Source organism: Zonotrichia albicollis, chromosome 2 (genome assembly GCF_047830755.1).
Source record: "Zonotrichia albicollis isolate bZonAlb1 chromosome 2, bZonAlb1.hap1, whole genome shotgun sequence".
Classification (NCBI taxonomy): domain Eukaryota; kingdom Metazoa; phylum Chordata; class Aves; order Passeriformes; family Passerellidae; genus Zonotrichia; species Zonotrichia albicollis.
Window position 1 is genome coordinate 115,014,442 of NC_133820.1, and position 16,654 is coordinate 115,031,095.

Below are 16,654 nucleotides of genomic sequence, written 5' to 3' on the forward strand. Positions count from 1 at the left end.
AGATGGGTGCTTGGTCATTATCCACCCAATATCCGCCCCCTAGGAGAGATAAAAGGAGAAACCTTCCATGCCCTGCAGCAAGGAAGACAATCAAGAAAAACCCAGGGCCACATCTCCGTTTCCAGGGCTCTTATTTTGGTGTTTGGCACAACACTGCAATGTGGTTTCACTCAAAAGAAAACTCAGAGGATTCAGAACGATGCTGGGGTTTCCCAGGGGGAACACAGCCCACACAGACATGACAGCACTGTGGCCACTTCCTAAATCCCCTGAGCCAGGAGCTGCCTTGTAGCTCTCCACCAGACCCCAGTGCCCTCAGGGAATATGACTCAAGTCTCCACATGCCAAAATACCACCGCTGGCCCTGGGATTGGGGACTTTACCCCACCCACTACCAGAAACTGAGCCCAAGCCCACTTGCCCCAGCAGGACTTTGGCATGGCTCCTACCAGCAAGGCCATGGAGGATGTCATGGAGTAATGCTGGGGCAGGGAAACGCCAGCACCGGCCCAATCTTCACTCCATCCCTTTTATTCCAGTGCCAAGAGCAATACGCAGTGAGGGCGGACCTGCGCCCGGGGCAGGGGCACCTGCTCTTGGCTGCTCCTGAAGTACCGTCACCATCACCCGCAAGGACACAGAGAGGAGCAGCACTGGCCCCACCCCATGCCTTGGCTGACCCCCCCTGAGCAGTCAGGGGACACTGCTGGACTCCAGGGAGGAACACAGAAAATTTGGGAGCATATAAAAGGGTTCCCCGAGGCAGAGCCCACCATCACCATGCTGGAGAGCAGCCTGGTTCCTGCTGGCATACCCGGGGTGCCCAGAGCGGACCTGGCAGCCGGGGATAGCCAGGTGACCTTCATCCCTTCTTTCAGGGCACTGGGCTCCAGCCTGTCCTCTGCAGCCCCCACATCCCATCCTCGCTGCCAGCAAGGCTGCTCCAGGGTGCTGGCATTGGGAGCTGACAAAGCCTTGGCCCTTCTCTGTCGTGGCCTCCCCTGACAGAGTGGCAGGAAGGAGCTGGAGAACAGCCCCCAGCCCAAAGCTCAGCCCAGCAGGGCACTGCAAAGGGCTGGACAGGGACAGGGAAAGGGGACAAGCGTCTCTTTTTGGCTGCAATAGAAAGTTTTAAATATGCTCATTAAAATAATTGCTTTTTAAAAAAATCCTCCCCTAGCCCCAGCAGGAGGGGCCCTGATGTTGCTGTCCTTGGTGGTGGCCAAGGTCCTGAGAGGTGACGGAGCAAAGCCAGCATCCCTGGTGGCAATGTCCTCTCGTGGTTCCGCGGCTCCCCACCGCCTGCCCTTACTCCAGCCCCAGGATGTAGTTGATTCCCTGGACCAGTCCGATGATCACCGGCTGCCAGGCCACCAAGTAGCGCAGCCAGTCCAGCAGCTGCCCGTACATGACGTGAGGCCTCTCCCAGCTGGGCAGGAAGGAGTTAAAGAGTCCTGGGGAAATGCATGAGAGAAGCACAGCCCACCCAGAAGCCACCCAAAGGTGTCCCAAAGCAGGGACAGAGAAGCCAGGTCCCAAAGGGATGGACAAGCACCCAGGAAGGACAGACACGAGGCTTGCCCTGGGCTTTGCAGGATCTCTGCCAGAGCCACATGCTGCAGAGACCTACTGAGGGTGCCAGACAAGCCTCTCACCCCTTGTGTGCTCTACCCACTGCTTCTCTTCCCAAAGTGCTGGCTCCCAGCAGGAGAAAGGATACGGATTACTGAACATCCTCTTGAGATCCACCTTCTCTTTGCAGTATGGACATGTCTGCTTCTTCCCAACAATGCACCAGCCCCGGATGCAGAACTCATGGAACCTGGGGAGTGGCACGTTAAGGGGAACTGGAAGAAGAGGGGGATACATGGCTCAGTGTGGAGGAAACCACCAAGGCCAAGGAAGTCCCCCCAGAGCCATGGAAACATCCCCCCGTGTGAGGATGGTGCATTGCAAAACCACAGCCTTTTCTAGAAGGTGCAGCAGCTTCCAGGACAGTGGAAGGAGCTCATGGGGCAGCAGAACAGAGCCAGGGTGGCAGCACGAAGGCCTTGACCCATGCATGGGCACCAGGGAGACTGAAACTCTTTGGTGATGGTGCCCAAGCACTGAGAAGGTTTGGACAGCTTGGGAGAGCTCTGTGACCTGCATGCATTTTGGAAGCCTTCTTCAAAGGCTTCCTGGAATTAACATTTAAGGAATTTCTCTGTAAGTAAGGGTGTGACTTACAAGTGCTTGCTGTGTTCTGTCAAAAAGGATTTGCACAACCTGAGCACAGCCTGAAGAAGTTACAGGAAAATATGAGGTGGCAGCAGATGACTCTGCCATGTACAGGGGTGTCACAGAGCAAACAGACTTTTCCCAGAATATATCTGCTGCTCAAAACATGGAAGAATGCCAGGCAGCAGCAACAGAAGTCACTTCCTTGTCAGCCCTGGAGCCACAGATGCAGGAGTGCCCAGCCAGCCGTCACCCTTGAGGACCACCAGGAGCACCAACCAGCTCCTCTGGCAGCCACGCCACCCCAAGCTGCTGCAGTCCCAGGCCATTGCACAGTGTCAGCCATAAATCTCAACAGCTCCCAAGAGTTAAATTTAAGCTCCTGTTCTACCAGCATGACCTTTGCTCAAGCCCAGTTTGGAAACCACCTCGCAGGCAGCAACACACAGTGCCAGAGGACATCCCATGTGTACACTGAGTCACCACAGGGAAAAAACCCCAGCGTGACACCTCAGCTGGGACTGAGCACCAACTAGGACTTCCAGTTCCAAAACCCACTTCTCATCAATCAGCTGACAGGAAGGGCTGAGTGAGTCCAGCGTGCTGAAAACCCTGGAGGAGTTCTGGAGAAAGAGGAAGCTGCTGGGCTGTGGCCAGAGCAGGTAGCAATCAGCAGTGCTGGACCAGAGGGCTGTTTTCAGAGGGGGCCAGCAGTGTTTCCCCACAGTTCTTTCTTACAGACACTTGGGACCCACTACAATGTGTCTCTGATGAGAAACCAGTGTGGCATGGAGCAGGGATGCCTTGTGTCCTGACCTCACACCATCACCTCCACCAGAATATCTGTTGGGGGCACTGCCAGGCGGATGGGTCACAGCAGATTTGTCAAAAGCAGGTAAAAACTGAGGTGCAGCTCCATGACTCAGCAGAGGGAGCTGGGGATGTGAAGGAAGAGAAAACAACCACTTGGGAGTGGCAACAAAGTAATTTCAGGGACACCTCTTCCCATGCCAAGTCAGTGATGACACAGGCACAGATCACATGCAAAGTCAGCCGGACAGCCCCGCTTCCCAGAACAGGCATTTCTCCGCCCAGCACAGGAGAAGCCACAGGGCAGGAGCTCCCTGCTGCCCACCCCAGCGTGGGGCTAGTGAGGCAGGGGGCTGGCACCTGCAGAGAAGGATACACGTGGTTGCAGGAGAGGCGGTAGGTGTTCTCAATGATCCCTTCCTCGTTGACATCCACGAAGATCTGCTGGCCGCAGACGGCGCAGACGCTGTCAGAGAGGTGCTTGGTGGGCATCCCTGAGGCGCTGTAGAACTGAGCGAGGGCAGAGCAGAGGGAGAGCAGTGACAGTGGCACGCCACGTGTCCCACACCCGCAGTGGCACAGCTAAGCTCTAAGGAGGGCTGGGCTCAGCACCTCAGGAGTCCAGCTTTGGCCTTTGGGGCTTAAAAACCTTGTTACAGCTCCGGCTGTGGGAAACAACTACAACAGGACAGCTGCTCAGTGATGCAGTGGCCTGTCACTCCCCAGCCCCATGCATCCCCTCCCCGTGTCGAGGGGCCAGCCCTCTCTGCTCCCCAACAGCCAGGGGGGTTCTCAGCTGCCTGCCAGGGTGAGACTGGGGAGAGAGCAGGACAAGTTGGAGGTCACAGCTTTGACCCAAAATAACAACCTTGGGCTGCCAGTCAGATACAGCCCCCACCTCCAGCCCTGCAGGTCCGTGACACTCATTCAGCAAAGCACAGAGAGAGCAGCCACCCCTCTCCATTTCCCAGCCTCATGGCTGACATACCACAGTAAGTGCAGTCACAAAACCAGGTCCCACACACTCCAGCTGCAAGGGACCCACCAGGATCATTGAGTCAAACTCCCTGCTCCACTGCACTACCTAAAACTAAACCATATGACTAAGGGACTTTCTGAACTTTGGCAGACTTGATGACATGATCACGTCTCTGGAGAGCCTGTTCCCTCTGGATAAATAACCTTTACCCCATGTCCAACCTGCACCCCCTCAATTTCACTCCCTTTCCTCATGGCTGGACAACCACCTCCCCTGGCCACACATTGATGCTGTGCCTGATGCACCCCAGGACACAGCTGGCCCCTTTTCGCTGTCAGGATACACTACTGGCTCATATTCAACTTGGTGTCAACCCTAATCCTTTCCAAAGAACTCTCTCTGGACTCTTGTTCCCAAATTTGTACCTATAAACAGGATTACACCATCCCAGGTGGGGATTCTGGCCCCTGTTAAATTTCACACAGTTGAAGCTTGCCCAGCTCTCTCTCCAAGGAGGTCTCAGCTCCTCCTGGTTTAGTACCCTCAGCAAAACATGCCTCTGGCAGAGCCCTGGCACAGCTTTGCTCTGAACATCCAACAGAGCCCTGAGAATCTAAGAGACACCCTGTGCCAAGGTGTCCTAGAGTGGCAGGCCAGGGGCTGGAGCAGAACCTCAAGGAGCAGCAGCAGAAAGCTCAGAAAGATGGAAACACAAACTCCAAGACCCTAAACAGCTGCTGAAAAGAGGAAACATGACCTACTCCACTGGTGTCCTAGGTCAGATTTTAGGCCACTGCATCCTCTGTCCACAGGACAGCTAAAGTTGCAGCAGGTACAAGGAAGGAAGCCCACAGTGTGAATCCTTCCCTGGTGGCTGCAGGTCACAGTTAATGCAAGCACAGTGGTGTCAGAAATGGGAGTGTTCATCGGAGATTTTAAATGCCCAGGAAAAGAAATATTTGTCAGTTCAGCAGGGCTAAACAGATCATTCCACTTCTCCATAGAATGAGAAAATGGCTTGGGTTGGAAGGGACCTTGAAGGTCACCCAGTTCAATCTCCTCCATGGGCAGGGACATCTTCCACTAAGCCAGGTTGTTACAAACTTCATCCAATCTGGCCTGGTACACTTCCAGGGGATGGGGCAGCCACAGCTTCTCTGGGGAATCTCTGCCAGTGTCTCACCACCCTCAGAGGAAAGAACTTCTTGTCCTGGAGATGGAATCCTGCAGAGGCTGCGCTCTTCAGGAAGGACCTCAGAGAAACTCTTATTATATTAGATCCAGGGACCCTTCCTTGAGGGGGGGAATTCCCTTTTGAGGGAAGCCAAAGCTGCTGCAGAGCCCAACATATTTCAGACCTCCTGATCTGGGGCACAGCTCTGGCCTGGGGTACAATCCACCCTGAACTCACCCCGATGGTTGAGGCCATGTAATCCGCACACATCTCAGCAAAGTCCCGCTCCAGCACTCCATAGTAAAGACCATAGAAGAGGAGGGAGATGCCAAAGTCCATCGCATCTTCTGGTTTGATTCTACAGCAGAAAAACCAGCAACAGGGTTTTTGGAGGGCAAAGCCACTGTAACCATATTCTAGAGAATGTATTACTCCAGAGAAGCAGTCAAACTCTCTAACAATGAAGCTAGTTTGGGGTAGAGTCTTCTGCCACCACCTATGGACTGGCTGCTTCTTACAGTATGGCAAAAAAAAAAAAAAAAAGCCACTGCCGCCCCCAGAGCTGGGGGAGCTCCCAACAAGTGAGCTGGAAGAAGGGCTCTCCAGCAAGCCAGACCAGTTCAGGTACCAGCATCCTGTCATCCTCCCAGGAGTGAAAGAACACCCCAATAGTCTCTTTGGTCCCATTAATCAGATTGCCAAGTAAACTGATTTTCCGGAGTAATAGCCAAAGGTGTGTTCCACCCCATTGCCCCAGGAGTGGGAGCTGAAAGATTCACTCACCTGAATAACAGATTAAGTCCAAAAAGTGTGAACATGACAGCCATGTACCCCACGATCCCAGTGGCATAGCTGATCTTGTATATTAGTAGAAACCATTTATAAACCAGTCTGTAAAGCATTAAAACAAAGAATTTCATTACTTCATTTTCCCTGAATGGAAGCGTGCCAATCATCTGAAGAGTTTTATTTTTCACACCTGTTGCATTTTTGCAGACACTTCACCTACCCCTACACACGGGCAAGAGCTTTACATTCCTAATTCAACCTGTCACAGGCTGCTCACAGTCTTGACTTCCAAAATAGAATCCTCATGATCTCCAAAGGCCATAAAGAAGCATGCTGCATGCTGGGAATACCTTGGGTGAGGACACCCCCCCACATGGACTCCCCACCTTTCCACCCCCCACCCAGGTACCAGGTATATTGGGCTGGCTGCCAGCTAAGGGCTTCACACCCTTTCACATGTGCAGGGCTCTCACACTGCCAGGATGCAAAGCTTAACTCACATCTGTGCAGGGAAACTGGAAAGAGATCCTTGTAATGGTTACCCTGGGGCTGAGGAGTTTCCCAGGAACAGCAGACAAACCTGGGTGTTGTCTGTACCAGAGGCTTTCGAGTTGCCCGGAAGGTGACAAAAGCTGTGACTGCTGAGAAGAGCACCCAGATCACCAGGAACCGCCACCAGTTCAGCTTGATAGTGAAATACAGAGGTACTACCCACATCTGGAAGAGGGTCACCATCTGCAGGAATAGAGGAAAAGCATTTGGAGCTCGCTCTCTGCTCCTCAGACACCAGAAACACACTGTCAGTCATTCTCCTGCCTGCATCAAATGGCCCTGGATTGCACCAAGAACCTGGGGAGGTTTGACCTGTGGCACCTAGAGAAGAGCTCAAAGCTCAGAACATGAGTCAGACAGGGAGCATCTGAGGAAGCTGGAAGCCTTAGCCTGAAGAAAAGAAAGCTCAGAGAGGACCATCCTGCTCTCTGCATCTACCTGGAAAGAGGTTATAGCCAAGTGGGGCTCAGTCTTTCCTCCCAGGAAACAAGTGACAGGACACTAAGAAAAGGCCTCAAGTTTTGCTAGAGAAGGTTAAGGTTGCATATTGGGAAAATTTCTTCCCAGAAAGGGTGGTGAAACCCTGGCACAGGCTGCCTGTGACAGTGATGCAGTCACCATCCCTGGAGGGATTTAAAAGCCGTGTGGACGTGGCACTGGAGGACAAGGTTTAGTGCAGGGCTTGGCAGCGCAGGAATAACAGCTGGACTCAATAATCTCACAGGGCTTTTCCAACTCACACAGTTCAGTGGTTTTGTGAGGGAGTCAGAGGCAGCAGCCACATGGTTTTTGGGAGCAAAGGGTACAGCTGGCAGGAGAATACAGAGGAATCATCTCCAGAGGAATGTATGGGAGATGATACACACAACTAGCTGTGGTAAGGCAGCTACATAAACCTTCACCTTCCCAGGATCCCAACGCTGCAACCACAGACATCTCAGACAGGAATTACATAAGGCAAGAAGGTTTTGGCTTGCCTCTGCACTACAGCCTATTCCCTCCCAAAAGGATCTACAGCTGTGCAGCTGAGCTCCCACAGTGCTGCTGGAGGGAAACAGGCAAAAAAGTTTGGTTTAAAGTTCACAGAGGACTACAGGTGCTACCTGGAAACATTAATCAATATTATTACTATGACTGGGAAGCTGCTTCAGGTAACTAACAGACCCAGACAAGCTGGTGGCATCAGCAAGTGGCAGGTCTGCTCAGCAGAGTGCTGCAGTGTAGGAAAGACATTTTGTGCTGTTCTTGTGAGCCAGGGAAGGCTTCCTGAAGATAAGGAAAGCCCTGTATCTCTCTCCAGGAAGACACCAAGGCTGTCACCATGGTGACGTGATGAAGGAGAGAAAGATATATGGACTTGAGCTGGCTCACAGAATTGTGTGGCTCCTTTTCACCTATTGAGAGTTTTGTTTCTTTCTTATAATCAATGGGCAGTGAATGTGTCTGTTAAGTAAAGGCAAACACCTTGAAAAACTATAAAGGCAATATGTTGTTATAGCAAATTGCTCTTATGCACCTTCTGATGGAGTCTTGGTGCTTTGTGCCGTGTCATGCTCTATAGACACCACAGGAACCATCAAACCCAGGCTGCCAGCAGCAAGAAGCCCCCACTGCTTCCAAGGGAGCACCCACAAAATGCAGCTTCCCTCAGGACAACCCCCAAGATCTGCTTGTCCATCCCTGACTGAAAGCACTACGTCACACCAAGTTATCTGCATCGCTTCCAACAGAAACCTGAGGCCTTCCCAGTCATCCATCCTCATCCCCAGCTGGAATCCCACACATGCTGGGAGAAACAACAGGAAAAGCAGGAACACTTTCCTCATCAGCAAAAGGAGGGCACTGCTCAGCACTCCCATGCAGACTGGCTGTGGGGTAACTCACATTGTAGGAGCGAGGGTGCCGCTGCTTCCACTGCACCAGGAGGAGCTGTGCCACCACGAGGGTGGCGATGAGGATGAGCACCATCTCGGCGTGCATGGCCTCGTGCCCACGGTGCTTGGCGTGCATCCGCACGTGCTCCACCCTGCAACAACCAGGAAAAGGAGCTGAAGAGCACGCTGGTGCAGGCTGCATGCTGGGCTACAAACACCTCAGGAGAGCCAGAAGGTCAGATGGATAAACAGCATGAAGAAGAATTGTGTTTGTGAACAATCCAGAGGGGAAGGGACAAAGGGCTGCTCTGAGACCAGCTCATTTCTACGCTGTGAAAGTCAAGAATGCCACCTTGCCCGAGTGTGAAGGAGGTGACCTGACCTAATGAACATGGAGTGCACAGCTGGCATAACTTGCAATCCCAGAATGGGCAAGGTTAGAAGGGACCACCAGTGGGGTCGTCTCTCTCAACGTTCCTGCTCAAGCAGTGCTTCCTGGAGCACACTGCACCTGTTTGACCCAGAGTGTATGCTAATTCTCAATACCAAACCCTCAGCCCAGTTTTGGAACCACTAACACTGTTCTTCCTCTCGTCCAACAAGGGAAAGGCTGGAAGGGTCAGCGTGGAGAGCAAGAGGAACAGCTGACATCTGGCAAAACCCCCAAAACCCCAGCAAATTGCTTCTCTCTACCCTGAGCATTCTGGAACAAGTGATTTCCAGCCTGATACTTGCCAGATACCTGGAGTTTCCTTGCCCAGCTTGTGCTTTTGACCAAAAAGCAAGGTGGAATGAAGAGCTAACAGACACTGATGAGGTCCCCTGTCAGTCCTCTTCTCTTGAGGCTGATCAGCCCCAGCTTCCTCAGCCTCTCCCCTTAAGGGAGACACTCCAGTCCCCTCACCATCTCTGCAGCCTCCACAGGACCCACTCCAGGAGCTCCCTGTCTCCCTTGTCCTGAGGAGCTCAGAACTGGACACAGCACTCCCAGAGGTGCCTCAGCAGGGCTGAGCAGAGGGGCAGGATCACCTCCTTTGACCTGCCTGCCATGCTATTCCCAATGCACCCCAGAATCCTATTGGCCTCCTTGGCACACAGGGCACTGCTGGCTCAGGGACAGTTTGTTCTCCACCAAGACCCCAAGGCCCTTCTCCACACAGCTGCTCCAAGCAAGTCAGCCTGTGCTGGTGCAATACTGAGAGTCCAGTCTGACTGTCAATTTCAATAAGCATCTGGATTAAATTGGTTTTGCTAAGGAAAAAAGAGGAATTTTTCAAGCCTCTTATTATAAGGCAGATATTGAAGGGCTGGAGGGTGTCCAGAGAAGGGTAAAAGAGCTTGAGAAGGGTCAAGAGCACAAGTCTGCTGAGGAATGGCTGAGGGAGCTGGGGAGGTTCAGCCTGGACCAAAGCAGGCTTGGGGGGATCTTCTTGTTCTCTACAAGGCCCTGACAGGAGGGTGGGCCTAGGTGGGGACTGGGCTCTTCTTCCAGCTAACAAGTGAGGGGACAAGAGAAAATGGCCTCAGGTTGTGCCAGGGGAGGTTTAGGATGGATATTGGGGAAATTTCTACACAGAAAGGGTTGTCCAGCCCAAGCACAGGCTGCCCAGGGCAGTGGTGGAGGCCCCATCCCTGGAGGGATTTAACAGACATGTAGATGTGGCACCTGGGGACATGGTTTAGTGGTGACCTCAGCAGTGCTGACTGGTTGGACTCTCTCAGAGGGCTTTTGCAACCTTAACTATTTTGTGATTCTATATTAAGCAGCAGTTAAAAAGAAAAAAAACCTATTGCCTTCTAAGACAGTCCATACTTCCCCCTATCAAAAAATGGTGATCCTTTCCTGCCCCACTGTGACCACAGGCTGTGCTGCTGCTGCTTGCTCTGCTCAGTAGCAGGAGCTCAGTTGAGCTGTGTGCTCCAAATCAGCTCCCAAAACTCACCTCCATCTCTCCTCTGGGGACAAGTGTGAAAGATCAATCTAGGGAGAAAAAAAAAACATCCATGAAATCAGCTGCTGGGAAACTCTGGATTCAGATGCTTTAAATAAGAAACCTCCAAATGCCCACAGTGCCAGCACAGCCCAGAGCTCTCCTTCACCTTCCCAGGAAGAGCAGCGACTCTCCCTGCTCCTCCACCTTACTTACACCTCCATATTTTATTGGAGCCAAAGCTCTGTGCAACATCCCATGTGACCAGAACAAAAGGACTGGCTTAAATCCCACATTTACAACCCAGCCAGGTGTCTCAGGACCCAGAGTAGTGATCCCAGTGAAGCCAGTGCTCCCACCAGTGGTAGGAGTCCAAAATCCCCCTAGGTTGCAGGACAGGGGACAGCATGTCACACACCAGCAACAAATCAATACCATTGAGATTTCAAAATCACAGTAAAATAAATATTTAGGCCTTGCTTTGCTGAGATAATTGGAAATTCCTCCCAAACTTCACAGGCAGGAGCTACAGAGAGCAAGGGGAGCTGCTGTTATTAGTGATGATTGACAATGGATACTTGTATCCCATCTTCTCCAGTAAGATTCACAAAAAGTGTGAATATTCTCACTTTTGAACAGCGGAGGAGTAAGGGGAGCTTCAACACCATATTTCTGCTTTCACCTGGAGCTTTATATAGAATCATAGAACCACAGAATGCTTTGAGTTGGAGACTTTAAAGCTCATTTTACTCCAACCCTCCTCCCATGGGGACACCTCCTCTAGACCAGGTTGCTCCAAGCACCATCCAACCTGCTCTTGAACACCTCCAGGGATGGGGAATTCACAGCTTCCCTGGGCAAAACCTTCCTTTGATATTGTGAAAAGTGCATATTATATGGCTCTACGCAGAAATTTACTGTATGCATTTTGATGTATTGATTAGTAGTGCTGTATAAACATTTTAATAATATGATAAATGTAGTCTTGTAGTTAAAAGGTAACTTTTGTAGTTAAAATAAGAACTATGTAAGTGGGATAATTTTTAAGAAAATAGTGAGGCACTCACACCAGATGGCGGCCACTGGACACCTAAATTTTTCAGAGAAAAAGAATTTATGGTTCTCTTATCAAAAGAAACAAACTTCTTCCTGCCTTGAAGGCACTGTTAGGATTCAGAGGAAGAAGCTGACACTGACCAGACAGAATCCTGTGTTAGAATGGAATTTATGCATCATGTATGAGGTGTATGAATATGCAACAGGCTGTTGTTTTTAAGGGTTAATCCTTTGTTAACATGTGCCCTTTTTTGGGCTTATTCTGCCCAGAAAAGGTACCCAGACATCTGTAACTCTGTTTGTATTGTCTCATATTGTCCTAATTCAATTTGTCCAAATTGTTATTACTGTAATTGCATTGCTATTTTTATAACCATTTTATTACTATTAAACTTTTACCATTTTAAAAACAAGTGACTGGCGTTTTTCACAGTATCTTCACCTAACTGCTGAGGAGCCTCCAGCATCCCTCACGTCCCCACCAGGGTCACTGAGCAGGCAGCACACCCTGACCATGGCACTGCAGAGGGAACCCCACTGCTCTTCCTATCACCTTTTCTTGGTAAGACACAAACTCAGGTTAAATCAAGAGCAGCTCATCTGGGCTGGGAACCTACATGTGGGGTTTACAAATCCTCACAGTGCTGGAGACACTCCATTGTTGCTGAGGCACTGGAGATGAAGGCTGGAAACAAGCCATAGACTTGTTTCCACAAACACAGACTGTTATCACTCCTTCCTGCACACACCAGAGATGTGTACACAGGAACGAGCTCCACCTCACCCCACCGGGTACAGGGCCACAGGCTTGGATCCAACCTTTATGCTGGGGCTCTCCATAGGATGGTGCAGCAGTCACCTCACCTGCCTGCTCACAGGTATCTGCAGGCAGCAGCTCTGATCACAGCCAGGCTCAGCAGAGGATGCACAGCTGCCTCGTTTCCTCTGTGACACCTAATTTTACCCCAGGGTGAGGAGGCAGGGAAAAACACAGCACAGCAATCCATCTGCCTGATGTGGAACATCTGCTGAGCTTCACCCCAAAGCAACATCTGTGAGAAATTCAGCCCTTGGGAACCAAGGCCTGAAGAAACACTCCAGGACTTAGATGCAAAATCTAAAGTTATGAAAATCCTCATTGGAGCTCACTGAACTGTGTCAGAAGCCAAGGGAAGGTGGTGACAACCTGACACCAAGAAGGGTGTTTGTGTCAACCAAATTCCCCAATACCTCTGCTCCTAAAGCAGCCACATCCAGATCCATCAGTAGTTGCAATGCAATTTGGAGCAACAATTTCTCCAAACAAACAGGAAAAATGAGATTTTGAAATGTTTGCTAGTCACTGCACACAGGGGACTCTGAGAATCCCCTAGTGCTTGCTGGCTCCAGCACAGGTCAGTCCCTCTGCAAGCTCTGAGAGTGACATGGGTGCTCCCACTGCCTCCCCCCACGAGACCCCCCACTCCTCCCAGGCTCTGCCCCACCCTTGCTGGATGAAGATGTTTGACAAGCCCCTTCCAACCACAGCAATAATTTTCACCTCTGTACAGTGGCTCAGCTTGCTCCTTTGTACCACACCAGCAACCACTCCACAGTGTTGGTCCCATCTTAGAGACTGGGATATTTACCAGCCTCTTTCCTTTGGCATCTTCCCTGAATCTCCAAATTCTTCCAGCAAATGCATTCAAGATGCCTCAGCTCCAAATCCTGTGGACACACTGCTGGCATTGCTCAGAGCAGGCTTCTCCTGAGCTGTGCTCCCAAGCCAATCAGGGATCCATGGCCCTGGACACAATTTTCTCTCAAGTACAAGGAGTGAGCTTCACCAGATTCCCCAGAGCTCAAAGCTCCTGAAATAACTATATTAAGGGGGGGCCAGGACATGACAGAGGGGATCTGAGAGGGATCTGATGACTGTCAGACAGGACTTGGCAGAGCAGCCACCCTGAGCCAGACCTTCCAGTTAACCCCTCCTTGAGCTGCACACTCTCAGCACAAAAGTTTTGGATTAGAACTAAAAATGCACAGGAAGGGTGAAGCACCTGCAAGAGCACCTGCTCTTGCCAGCAAGCACTCATTCCACTTCTAGTTTGGGGTTGTCTGATTTTAACATGCAGGTTTTGATTCTTTTGGGTCCCTTTCTAACCCCAACAGCTAGGTAGAAGAACCTCCACTCCTAAATTTCCCTTAGAGGGGTGTAAGCCAAGATATTTTCTGAAAAATCCCTTTGCCGGGATTTTTTTCCTGAGAAGCTAAGAAGCCTCAGAGGAAAAGAAAAACAATAATTACCTGCTGCTGTGGAATGCAACAGGCGCATCTTTGATTGGTCTTATGTGGTTGTTTTTAATTAATGGCCAATCACAGTCTGGCTGTCTCAGACTCTCTGGTCAGTCACAAGATTTTATTATCATTCCTTTTTTATTGCTTGCTAGCCTTCTGATGAAATCCTTCCTTTTATTCTTTTAGTATAGCTTTAATATATCATTTTCTTTCAATATAATATATAATTATGATATCATAAAATAATAAATCAGCCTTCTGAAACATGGAGCCAAGATTCTCATCTCTTCCCTTGTGCTGGGACCCCTGTGAACACCCCCACAGAGGGGTTTGACAAGAACATTTAGGGTGACTCAAGCAGCTGAAGATCAGCTCTACCAAGTGTTCAACACCAGCCTACTCCTGTTTCAGCATCCTTCAGCTGCCACACTAACACAGGACCCAGCGTGATACCAACTACAGCTCTCAGACAAACATTTTGTTTTTAAGAAAAGGATTTAAGAACAATTTTTCTGCTCTCTGTCTCCTCTGTAATTCATGATCCTCTCAAAAACCTCAGCCTCCTCCAGGTGATGACTAGGAGAAACTGGATATCTAGGACTAAAGTCTAATCCTCTCCTTGGACGTGGCATCATGGCCTTTGGAAGAACCTTGTGCCACTCCCTGGTTTCCTGCAGGAGCTGCTGCCCCAAAGCCTCCACAAACCTGTGATCCCCACCACTGGGACAGTCACAGAATAACCTCCTCAAGAAAACCACAAGGACTGTTGATATGGATAACAGCAAAGCTGGAGCAGACATTCCTCACAGCCCAGGGAGCTGGGAGGATCTCTGGGCAAACACACACTGCTATGAGCTGACTGTAATCCACTTACACTCTAAATCTCCAAAGGAGGCAAGAAGAATGCCTTGAGGATGGAGAATAAGCAGCTGCTGATTTCATCTCAAAGCTCCAGAGCAATCAACAGCCCTGATCTCACTTTCCCACTGCCCCAACTTCAGTCTCTGTCTCCCAGCACCTACCAGGAATAGCCTGAAATAAGAGGAATATAAATTTCCACAGTGCTCTAAGAGCAACCAAGGCAGGTTGGGATGAGGCATATTCTTTAGTGAAAGCCTGAAGAGATTCTGGAATCTCAATTCTGCATTTTTTCTGCTTGTAAGACGCAGGAATAAGGAGCAGGGAGCGGAAATCTCCCAACTGATCAAACATTTGGATAACTGGAAATCAAATCTTTGCCTCTGCACAGGCAGAGCCAGGGCCATGGGACGCTTGGCTTTATTCTGGTCCCCACCATGAGTGGCTCATCAGCAAACTGCTCTGCCCAAAGAGCTGCCAAGACCTCAGGACAGCACAAGCAGATAGGTTTTGCCACAACAATCTGTGGAACCATAGGGATAAGCACAGTCCTATATGCAACTCCTTATTTGCTGCCTCCTTGTGATGCCCTCTCTGCCAGGCCCTAATGGAATGAAAAGGGATCAGAGAATCTTCCACATTTTTACATACAAGGTCACCAAGAAGTATCTTAAAATATAACCAGCAGCAACTCAAGAGTGACTGGTCTGGGATTCAATCCTCCCATCACCCCACTGCACCACTCTCAGGCAGCAACACAAGGCACAGGGCAGGTACAAGCTCCCACAGCTCAGCCATGCTCTAGGGAATCTCCACAACTGGGCCCTGCCAGCAATCTTCTCCAAAACACCCACCAGCATCTGACAATTTTTAAGCCACACCACCAGTTCTTGAGGAAAGGCACCAAAAATTTACCTGACTGCACAAGCTAAGTGAATTCACGACCCCTGTGCAGCTGCTCCCACAGTGCAGACAGGATGGAACCAAGTTCCTGGCTCTCTACAACTGGGAAAAAACCTCCCAAGCACGAAGCACAGGGGAAGGTGAAAAGCCACTGCAAAGTCCGGGGCAGCAGTGCCGGAAAGTGGCACGTACCTGTGACAGAGCACCCACCCTGCTTACAATTCCATCTTTCCAAAAAGATTTTTTTCCAGTTCTGTAATTTTTCATCCCCAGAAACATTTGAAGCCAGCATTAGAAAAAGAGCGATGTCTCCATGGCTGCCCTCCTGCCCCCAGAGCCCGCACTGTCCCTGCCCCATGGGCCCTCCGGAGCTGCCAGTGCCACCCTGCCCCTGTGCTCCCACACCAGGATCTCTCCTAACACTCCCCGCACCCATTTCCCCAAAGCTCTACAAGATCAAAGTGACCCAGAGTCGCCGCTGTCCCATTCCAGGGACCCTCCGAGCCCCTCAGCGCACATCCCTTCCCCGTTCTCCCGGACCCCGCGTCCCCCAGGCCCCACGTCCACTGTGTCTGCCCTTCACAAAGCACCCCACAGCGCTGAAGCAGCCCGTCCGCGCCTCGCCTCCCCTGCCCGACCCGGTTCGGCGCAAACCGCGCCCCGCCGGCCCCGTGCCCGCACCTCCTCCGCCTCACGCTCAACGGGGCCGCCAACCTCCACCTCCAGCACAGCCGCCATCTTGCCCCGCCCCCCTAGTAGCCAGCCTGTTCCGCCGCCGTCCGCCAATCACCGGGCACGCTGCCGCACCTTGAGCCAATCCCTGGGCGCGGCGCTGTTCCGGCCACCAATGAGGCGAGGGGAGGAGGGGAACGGCTGCCGGACACGCCCCTCCGGGCGCATCATAGCGGTGAGCTGTCACCGCCGGCCGCTGGCTCCGGGGTGTGGGCCCGCAGCGGGACGCGTGGTCAGCATTGGCAGCACAAAGCGCCTCGCACCGCCGTGCCGCCAGTGCCGCTGCTGCCCTGCCCACGCCCGCCACTCTCCGCCACCGCCGCGCGCTGTTTCGCACAGGGTGCAGATAGTTCCTGAGCTCCGCCCGCGGGCTGCGTGTCGTGTCTCGCCGCCTGTGTGTCCCCCGCGGGCTGTGTGTGTGCCCCCCGCGGGCTGTGTGCGTGTCCCGTCCCCGCGGGCTGAGTGCTTGTCCCGTTGGTCCTGCGGCGGGGAGAGG

At 51.6% G+C, this 16,654-nt stretch overlaps 1 protein-coding gene across 4 annotated transcripts; it reads right to left on the reverse strand.

Moving 5' to 3' along the window:
- Positions 1 to 114: 114 nt before the first annotated feature.
- RNF121 (ring finger protein 121) lies at positions 115 to 16,374 on the reverse strand. 4 transcript variants are annotated; one of them, XM_074536099.1, is made up of 9 exons: positions 16,234 to 16,374; positions 10,342 to 10,379; positions 8,409 to 8,550; positions 6,553 to 6,707; positions 5,967 to 6,074; positions 5,421 to 5,541; positions 3,407 to 3,540; positions 1,721 to 1,822; positions 115 to 1,429 (listed from the first exon to the last, which is right to left on the reverse strand). In XM_074536099.1, the coding sequence occupies exons 1-9, from the start codon at positions 16,327 to 16,329 to the stop codon at positions 1,309 to 1,311; spliced, it is 1,017 nt and encodes a 338-aa protein (XP_074392200.1). In that variant the 5' UTR covers positions 16,330 to 16,374; the 3' UTR covers positions 115 to 1,308. The 4 variants fall into 4 exon arrangements, with proteins under 4 accessions (XP_074392200.1, XP_074392201.1, XP_074392203.1 ...); XM_074536100.1 differs by having other exon boundaries at positions 1,721 to 1,847; positions 3,391 to 3,540; XM_074536102.1 differs by having other exon boundaries at positions 115 to 1,443; positions 1,724 to 1,822; positions 16,108 to 16,245.
- Between the last annotated feature and the right edge of the window lie 280 nt (positions 16,375 to 16,654).